Consider the following 10,524-nt stretch of genomic DNA (forward strand, 5'->3'; position numbering starts at 1 on the left):
TTAAGGAGATCTACCAGAGCAAGAAAAACAACAATACCTAGTGATTATGTTGTGTATCTGCAAGAATATGACTACAACATTGGAGCCGAAAATGATCCTAAAACGTTTTTACAAGCCATAAGTTTCAAAGAGTCAAATTTATGGTATGATGCTATGAAATATGAGATGAATTCTATGGCATCTAATAGAGTTTGAAATCTTGTTGAGTTGCCTGATGGTGTAAAAGCCATTGGATGTAAATGGGTTTTCAAGACAAAGAAGGATTCATTAGTCAACATTGAAAGATATAAAACACAACTCGTTGCTAAAAGATTCACTCAAAATGAAGGAATTGACTACAATGAGACTTTTTCTCCTGTATCTAAGAAATATTCTATTTGTATCATTATGACATTAGTTGCACATTTTGACTTAGAGTTGCAACAAATGGATGTGAAAACGACTTTTCTCAATGGAAATCTAGAGGAAGAGGTTTACATGAAACAACTAGAAGGATTTTCCTCTAATAGTGATGAGCATCCGGTATGCAAGCTTAATAAATCCATATATGGCATATGGAGCGATACTTCGAGGCTATCGCATTGATTGATGAGACGGCTAAGGTAAGAACTGCAACCCTCTACCTTACTGACATAGCTACTCTATGGTGGCATAAGAGGTTTTCCAATATGGAGAAAGGCAATTACAACATAGAGACGTGGGAGGACTTCAAGAGAGAGATCAAGAGGCAGTTCTACCCCAAGGATGTGGCTTACCTGGCTAGGAAAAATATAAGGCGTCTCAAGCACACAGGCTCAATACACGACTATGTCAAGGAAATCTCTTCGCTCATGCTTGAGATTCCTAAAATGACTGAAGAGGATTTTCTATTCAACTTCATGGATAACCTACAAGTATGGGTCAAGCAGGAATTAAGGCGCCAAGGTGTTCAAGACTTAGCCACTGCTATGGCAGTAGCAAAGTCTTTAACGAATTACAAGAGGAGAGACTCCTCCAAGGTTGAGTCTTTGGAAGATAGCCACGCCACGAGTGGGGGAGATGTGGTCTCAAGGGACCACAATGCTCCTAGAATGGGATCAGGTACAACGCATAACGCCCGAGAAGGAAGGGGTAAGGCAGAAAGGAAGGAGTTTACGCCTAAAATCAAATGCTTCTTGTGTGATGGTCCACATTAGGCATGGGATTGTCCAAAGAGGAAGGCGTTCAGTGTCATGATCGAGAAGATGGAGCAGGAACAAGAAGCACATATGGGCTCGATGCAGCTGTTAGGTGCCCTCCAAGTCAACCCAAAGCCTAGTTTACCTAAAACCTCCTTACTATTAGGGGCGCAAGTAAAGAAGGCAAAAGGGGAGCGAGCTGAGGTAGCCCGCACACACATGGACGAGGTTACCAAGGGAAAGGTGAACTCAATGGGTAAAATGAAGCAACACTCTAAGCCTCGAAAGTGCAGGGGTTTGCATCCATCCGCGGCCTCACGAGAAAATGAGGTGAAGAGTATCCTAGCTGAAAGGGTCACCAGGAGACAAGGGGTCCCTCCTGTGGTAGAGTATCTAGTAATATGGAAAAGACTACCTAAGAGGCAAGTAAGTTGGGAATGTGCAGATGCCTTGAGAAGGTTCTAGAAACACATGGAGAGGTTTCAAAAAGAGGCAATGACGAGGACATCAATGGCATTGGTGGGGAAGAGTGTCACAAGATGCTTCAAATGACCCTCCCCATGGGCTTATATAGGAGAAGGAAAGCTTCTAGAGATTCTTGGAGTCATCTACACTAAGTCATTGGTGGGAAGAGTATGGAAGGTTCTAGAGATGCCTAGAGATGTCCACACATCTCTATACTATGGTGGAAAGCATGAGAGGAGTCCAAGGCTCTCTAGAAAATTCTAGGAATCTCTTATATATTCTTATACATATGGTTGTACATAGAATTGTGTAGGATGTTCTAGAATCTTCTTAATTTGTAAGGAACCCTCCAAAGTTCCAGAGAGTTCCAATGGTGCCTATAAATAGGTGAGGCCCTCATTGGCCAAGACACCACCCAAGAATCTAACCAACCAAGCAAGTGAACTTCCAAGCATTGTATAGCTTCCTTTGAAAGAAATAAAGCTTCCATTCTTCAAGAGTCGCCTACTATACCTTCTAAAACTTCTGAGTCGCGGGCATCTTAGCCTAGCAAGGTAAGCATTGGAAGTAAGGCTGACTGATTCATGCCTAATTGGTGTCTCAGCTGATTCGTGTCCAGCTGGTGCTCCTTGATTGAGGGAGTAATCAACAAAATTTATAAGCTATTACACCATATACTAGGATAGCAAAGACAAAGCTACTATAGCATAGTGGCTCTAGGATCGTTCACTGGGATGGGTTTTCACTTTGCAAATGATATTAATTCAAAGCTGAATTGGTGCCTTTTCATTTCAAGGTTAGCTTTAAAAGAAAACATAAAGATGTTTGAAATAAAAAGGTTCGGTTTTAAACTAACCAAAAATAGTAACTGATTTTACTTACAAAGAAAAGTGTTTCTTGGAGTTTCAGATCACTAGGCTCAGATTCCTCATACAAAAAGGGAGTTCCGGTCACTTGTTTCTTTTCCTCGCATTAGAGAATTAACATATAGTTCCTTCTCCAACCGGTGTTATATAGATGCTTCCCATTAATGGGTTCAAACACTAAATCCCTCTCACTGATGCACCTTGCAATGGTTCATACCTCTCACCTAGCATTTGCCATTCAAGGTGATCTTTAACCTTGGATTACTCGTCAAAAGCTCGCCAGAGATAACTAATGGATGTCTCCTTGGAGTCCAAAAGCTTACCAAGTGTTGGCTATTCTAGAAAATCCTACCTTCAAGTCACCTCTCAGAGGCTTGCAAGGGGTAAACTAGTGAATCTCCATGAACGGAGATCACTTGCCTTACCAAGTGTTGGCCCAGGTGATTTAAAGGCGTTTTAAGTTAACTAAAAAGATAAAAACCATTAACGGGTCACACTTTCTCTTCATTAAAAACTAAAACAACAAAACTTCCAATTTATGCATGTGGAAACTTACCCGGCTTTCCTCACTCCAAGATACGAAGAGCCTAGCCTCTCATCCTCTTAGGAAAAATCCTCAGAGTTTGATTGGCTAGCAAGAAAACTAAAGAGAAAACAAGAATATATATGAAAAACAGAGCAAGTGCTCTGTATTTTTACTTCCTTGCAAATTTGTACAAAGGATGCGTCCTCGAGAACAAGCTCCCGAGATTTATATATAAAGAAAATTACAAAACAAAATATCTGAGGTTATTCACCCCCTTTTCCAAACTTAATAACTAAGGAATCCTATAATTGGTGGGTTACAAGGAGAAAATGGGGATTTAGACATCAAAAATCTGAAGAAAAATATCTCCAAGTGTCGGTCGCAAATATCGGGAAGCACTAAGGACCATTTCGCAGGTGAAAACGTGGTCTGCGAAATTTCGTAGATGCACAAAAAGGGCTGCGAAATTACTTCGCAGCAAACGGCTGACTTCGCACCGCTGCGAAGTGGTCTTTCATCTTGCGGTGTTCGGCTTCCAACATGTCGTGAAACTTCAGGGGGAATTCCACAGCACTGTGCAAAAAGGCTACGAAATCATTTCGCAACAAAAGGGTGATTTCGCAACGCTGTGCAAAATTCTTCCTTCAGCTTGGAGTGATCGGCTTCCAATGGCTGTAACTCCTTCATTTCAACTCCGAATTGTGCACCGTTTGAAGCATTGGATTGTTGACTTCCTAAGATTTAAAATGACATATAGCATGCATAAATTGAACTTCTGGAAGTACTCTAAAAGTGGCTGACATGACTGTCATCAAGAATGCTTCATGGCAGGTTTCTCTTTGCTTCCCCTCCTTGCATTCCGGATTTGCTTATGGCAAAGGACTTCAAAGCTTCGGTTCTTCATGTTTTTGAGCTTTCCATTGCTTTGCCATGGATTCCAAATAACTCTCCTTAATCTCATATTGCTTTGGTGATCAAAAATCTATCAAAACACCAAAACTTAACACAATTTGATTAGAATTGATTGCAAGGGTCCTTAACATGTTAATTGGGTTAAAAGGCAATAACTACTACTCAAAAGTGTTTAAAAGAGTTAATTACAAGCTATCAAATAGCACTTTTTGAGTAGTAATCACTCCCCCCAATCGATATATTGCTAGTCCCTTAGCAATGAAGGAGAGAAAAATAAAAATAAACAATACTATAATTTACAACATCATGTTGATAAAAAAAAAACAATTTTTAAGTGGCATGATGATCTAACTCTCACATGGAACATTAAAGAAATAAAACTCAAACTTCAATAGGAGCTATCAAGTAATTTGTCTAATCACAATTCTTAAAGAGTAGGCATTATGCAAATTTAAGCTTCAAAATAATTTTCACTCCCAAAGGTCCAACCCTTACTCTTCCACAAAAATCTATGTGTTATCTATTAGTTTCCGGATATAGTATGTCAAACTAATCTCTCCCCTCAACTTAGTTCTTTTCAAAGCTTAGCAAACTAATCAACCTCCAATAGGCTAAGAACGCACCTCTTTTTTCACAATTTTTTTTTCATCGTAGGAGTACAATGCTTAAAGGTATTCTTTTTAAAATTGTCCATGTAACGGGGGTCCATCGATGACTCCCAGCCAATCAAGGTTTAGGGCATCAAGCTTTAAGGATTTTTCAACCACTAACTCCTCGGATTTCACCCTGGACTTTTGAGAATGATTTTTTAAATACCCAAGCACCTACAGTATGCTAAACTCCACCTATTCACCCATGTAACGAGCATTGAGGTCGGTGACTCCCAACCAATTAAGGCTTAGGGCAACAGGTTTTAAAGATTTTTACCATATACCCCTCAGACCTTGCTCGGGTTTCAAGGCAAGCAAACATTTTTCTTTCTTTGTTTTTTTCAAAGACTCATTGGCCTTTTATAAGGTGTCCCAACACTATTAAATGAGGTCAAAGGTACCAAGTCTAAATTTTCCTAAGTTAAGGGGGAAAATAGTTTTTCATCTTATAAACGGAACCTAGTGTGCACAGTGTGTGAATAGCTTAAAGTGGAAGAAATAAGGTTGAATTCAATAGATGTTTCAACAATTCATCAACTTTAATAAGCATAATACAAACTCTAAGTCAAGTAAAAAGACAAAAATTCAATTTCTCCCTTTTCATTTTGAAAATTTTTCCTTAATAACCATGGAAAGTAGAATAAAAACTATAAAAAATTTTAAAAAATTAAGCAAAAAAGCAACTAAATTACCAAAATAACTTAGCATTATTAACAATACTTACTTCCTCAACTCTCCCCCCAACCAAGCTGAACATTGTCCTCAATGTGACAAAAGCGATTAAAAAATAGGGAGGAAGTGGTACCTCTTGAGTGACATGGAGTCTGAGTCATATAGGAGAAACCACATGTTTCAAAGAAAACATAAGAGTTAGTGAGTAGAAGAAATAGAAAAATGTCAAGTTTAAACAAGAATTGATGTCTATATATGATGCATCATCAGTAATACATCCAATCCCAGAATATAAGACATCAAAACATGGAATTATGTATACTAATATAAAGACAAAAAGTAAAGAGATGATCAAGTAATGGTAAGGTCTTGTGGAGCTGATGCATCTCTGGTGGCCTCTTGAGTGGATTGGATCAGGATTTTGACCTCTGCTCTAGCAGTCTCCTTAGATGGCATAGTCTCCTCAGTTGGAGCTATGGGATTTGATGGTTTAAGGAGGTCAGAAATGGAGTGAAAGGCTTTATGTGTGTGATCTCAGGGTGCGCGGGGCTCTCCTCTTCATATGCATGGTCGTGGGGCTCTGTTGGCATTTTAGCAACTTCCATTGGCTTTGAAAGGTGTTTTTGCAAACCTCCCTCCATTTTTCAAGTCAATTTCGCAATTTGAAGGCCATTTCGAAGCTTGGAGGTGATTTCGCAACCATTTTGAAGCTTGGAGGTGATTTCGCAGCGGAGAAATATTTTCGCAGCCAATGGGCAATTTCGCAGCCCATTTCGTAGCTTCGAAATGAGGGGAACTGTGTTGTGAAATGGCACTCGTATGCCAAAAAGTGGTTTAGCAGCTGCGAAACACCCTTCCAAATGGCGTCTCGACTGCAAAATTCCTGCTCAGCTTTGTGCGCTCGTCTTCAAACGGCCATAACTTCTTCATTTCACCTCCAAATCGCATACCATTTGAAGCGCTAGACTCCTGACTTCCCAAGCTTTGAAACGAGATATGGTATGCATAATTTGAGCTCCAGGAAGTGCTTCAAAAATGTGTCCAACAGTAGCAAAATGGAGGTGCGACATTTCCGCTCATGGTTTGTACAGTCATCTTCAAACAGCCATAACTTTTACGTTTCAAATCCAAATCGAGCACCGTTTGAAGCTATGGACTCCTGACTTCCCAAGCTTTGAAACAAGATATGGTATGCATGAAATGAACTTCGGAAAGTGATCGAAATGTGTCCAATAGTTTCCGAAATGGGGGTGCGGCTGTGACATGTCTGTTCATGGTGTGCACGCTGAAGGATTTTAAGGTGTGGAGGTTTCGCAGCTGCGAAATGAGTGTACGGGGCTTCCAAATGGAACTCGTGTGCCAAAAAGTGGTTTCGTAGCCGCGAAATACCATGCGAAATGGAGCTTTGGCTGCGAAATTGGGAGTTTTTACGCTTTGTGATTTCGCAGTCATTTCGCAGCTGCGAAATGAGGGTCACTGTGCTGTAAAATGGCACTCGTGTGCCAAAAGTGGTTTTGCAGCTTCGAAACTCCCTGCGGAATGGGGCTTTGGCTGCAAAATTGGGAATTTTCATGCTTTGGAGCTTCGCAGCCGTTTCGCAGCTGCGAAATGGGGGTTCCTGTGCTGCGAAGTGGCACTCGTGTGCCAAACTTGGTTTCCCAGCTGCGAAAAATTTTTGCAAAGAGGGGCCTGAGGTTCCGAAATGGTTTCGCAGCAAAGTGCCGATTTCGTAGAGGCTACAAAATCTCGCAGACCCTTGTTTTTACCTTGTTTTTGCCCTATTTTTGCCCTTTTTTCGCTCCGAAAGACTTCCTTTCAATTTCTTTGCATTTTCTCCTACCTGAGATCATCCAAAAACCTATATTTCATCAAACAAATTAGAATTAAAGCATTGAAATCAAAATTAAAACAAGTAAAAAAAAACAAAACAAAAAGATATGGACTAGCTAGTCTTAAGAAAGACTAAGTCCATCAAAAAATTTTGATCTTGACTTAGCTTGCCCGGATCCCATATGAAGTTAGCATCTGTGGACCCCGCATTTCGGCTCATGCATTTCCCACTCGATGGCGAGCTCGATTTTAATTGGAAAAATGATTTTTATTGATTAAGAAAATGACTTGGAGTCGCCACTTATTTTTGTTTTATTTTTAAAGGGTAAACAAAATAAGAAAGAAAAACCCTAAGTGTGACTCCTTATTTTGGAAAAGGTGGTCTGTGAAAAACCAGATCGGGTTCAGGAGTCAGGTTACTTATCGGGAAGGTACGGTAAAGACCGTAGCACCCCTCTAAGTCCCTAAAGTCAGGTCTCTACTAATAAAATGAAGCTGACATGGAAATCAATGAGAAAATCAATGAATACCCAAAGTGATCATGCACATATGGGAATCAAAACATGTATAAAGAATGAGCAAAATATGAGTGGATATATACCTGGTCCTCCAGTCGCGAATGCGCTATCATGGAACAGGATTAGTGAATCACGAATAGATAAAGTTATGCGCATGTCAAGGAACAGAATAAATCAAACAAGCATGGTAAATCAATCAATCAATCAATCAATTAGTCATAAAATCACATATGCGGGGCCCCCACCAAAGCCCGATTGATCTTGCCTGAATTAATCTCGCAAAACCCATTATTTCGGAATTATGAAGATTCATCATTCTTGCTTGTGTGAAAAAAAAATCAAAAGAAATAGAACATTATTTAAAAATCGAAGTGGAATTAAAGCTATTCGAGAGAAAACTGGATTTTTGAGATTTATTTGGAAATTAAAGTCTCGAAAATTATTTGAAGATTGGAGTCTTGAAAAATTAAATTTAAGAATTGGAATTTTGGATATTAAATTTGAAAGAAATTAGAATTTTGGAAATCGGAAATTAAGTTCAGAAATTGGAATTTTAAATAATTGTTTAAAATGGAATTTCAAAATAAATAACTAAAATAATAATAATTAAACAGATTAATTGTGAATTTTGGAATTTTGGAATTAGGAATTAAATCGGGAGTCGGAAATTTTAATGAATAGTTTAAAATGAAATTTTAGAATAAATAAATAAAATAAAATAATAATAATTAAATAAAATAATGTGAATATTGGAATTAGAAATTAAATTTGAAAGTCGGAAATTTTAATGAATTGTTTTAGATGAACTTTTAGAATAAATAAATAAAATAATAATGCTAATGAAAATAATAAGGATTAAATAAATAAATATGGAAATTGGAATTCCGGAAATTAGAAAACGAATTTAGAAATCGGGATTTTGAAGGATTACGTGATATAGAATTTTAAATAAATAAATAAATAAACAAATAAAATAAAATAAATAAGAAATAAAAATGAAATAATTTATGCCTAATATAAAAATGGTAAGAAATAATTTATTAAAATGGGATTTATTCAAAATCAAGAAATAAAAGATGAAGAATTAAGACCATGTGAAAATGAGATTTTCTGGAAATCTATTTTTAAAAAGTTGCATGGGAGTAGAGGAGTGGAACACGTGGGTTCCAAGAGTGGCTCACTAAAAGTGGCAATGCATTTCATGAAAGAAAAAGGGAATGGGCCCTAAAGGTGCCACAAAGTCTCATTGCCTTGCACAGTTAATAATAGACATCATTACCATGGCAGCTGCAACCGAAATGTGGAGCCCATTTTACCATTGTTATGGTTCATCCAGCCAGAAAATCCTCAAGTCCTAAAAATTGGGCCCTTGTACTGTATTTGGGAATTTGTAAGCCCATTACCGATGGCAAATCCCTCAAACTCCGCCATTTCTGTATGATCCACCACCCGAAAACCTCCAAAATGTACAATCATATCACATTGCAAACGAAGGGAAGTTCCATCTATCTCACAGAAAAAGAATGCTGGTGCATTTTCACATATGTCACACCGGGGAACATCACTGGGGTCAGCAAGCCCTACCCTCACATGCCTGCTAGCGAGCTTATTACACATGTGGACCTTCTCGTCGCAGACTCGGCATAGAGCAGCCTCATCGGCAGCGCAAAAGAGAATAGCAGCGGCGCTCTCACAGACGTCACAAAGTGTTCGCATAATTATTATTGCCTTCCACTCTCATTTCTCCAAATAGCGATTCATCTATGTGCCAGAAAACACCGGTCGGAGAACACAGTACAAGAGAGAAAGTGGGATACAATTCAACAAATCTCTGTGCAACAACTCTACGGGAATATCATATCATAATATAATAAAAATATATAGTTTGTATTGTCTCAAATGTTTTTGATGTGGGTGGTGGAGGTGTTGGGTTTGAAAATATGCATGGGGATACGGGTATGAAGGATGATGAAGTGCATGAGGAGTATGGAGGGTGGCCATGCAAATACAGTCTCCATGCGTGTGAATAGGTGGATCTCGGGATTTTAATGAAGGCCTTGGGGAGAGCCTTGGGTGGCCATGCACGCGTGGAAAACAGGTTCAACAGAAAACGGGCATGAGGTTAAAGGTATGGAGGATGGGATATCATGGCAGTGGGTATGATGAACTGAACGGAATGAGGATGTCGTGGTGATCCAACCCCGTGGATATGAGGGATAGGAATTTGTAGAGAAGAAAGATAGAAATGAGTGGGCATGACGATAGAATAAAAAGATTAAATCTGAGATGATGATCAGATGAGGAAAGAAAGACATGGAGGATGGTAGACAAATGGGAAGTGGGCAGTAGATTGGACATGATAGAGGTTTAGAAGCGAATTAAGCTTGGGTTGAAATGAATGGCGATCACGTATGCATGGGAAATGAGGAACGAGTCAGCTGGGTATGTGTGAATAAAGCAGAAGGTTATGAATAGAAATGGGTATGAAGATTTAATGAGAGAGATGGATAGATGAATCATAGGTATGGTGGAGTATTGAAGGGTAATGACAAACATGGGGGGTGAGATGTGGGTATAGAGGTTAGACGGTGAGTATGAGCATGAGAAAGGTGATAAGAAAATGGGTTTAGATAAGAGGTGGACGGATGATGGATAGGTGGTGAGGGAAAGTGAAAGAAAATGGGCTTGGTGAGTCTATGGAACAAGAGATGGGTGTCGCAGCTGAGTTTGGTACCCAGATGGACTAAGTTGGCAGTAAGGTGGATGCCGTAGCCAAGTTTGATACCCAGCTGGACTGAGTTGGCAGTGAGGTGGTGACGGCGGAGGCGTTTTGCCGCCGGCGGCTTGACAACTTCTCAATTCCTCAATCAACCCACTTTAAAGCATCAAGAGTAATGGAGCACTTGTCTTCTTGATCCTAACACACAA

At 39.2% G+C, this 10,524-nt stretch overlaps 1 protein-coding gene across 1 annotated transcript; it reads right to left on the reverse strand.

The window, feature by feature from the left end:
- Nucleotides 1–8,943: 8,943 nt before the first annotated feature.
- On the reverse strand, nt 8,944–9,312 carry LOC117905428 (B-box zinc finger protein 19-like). The gene has a single exon (XM_034818351.1). The coding sequence runs from the start codon at nt 9,310–9,312 to the stop codon at nt 8,944–8,946; it is 369 nt and encodes a 122-aa protein (XP_034674242.1).
- Nucleotides 9,313–10,524: the final 1,212 nt, after the last annotated feature.

The sequence above is a fragment of the Vitis riparia genome, chromosome 18, assembly GCF_004353265.1.
Source record: "Vitis riparia cultivar Riparia Gloire de Montpellier isolate 1030 chromosome 18, EGFV_Vit.rip_1.0, whole genome shotgun sequence".
Classification (NCBI taxonomy): Eukaryota; Viridiplantae; Streptophyta; class Magnoliopsida; order Vitales; family Vitaceae; genus Vitis; species Vitis riparia.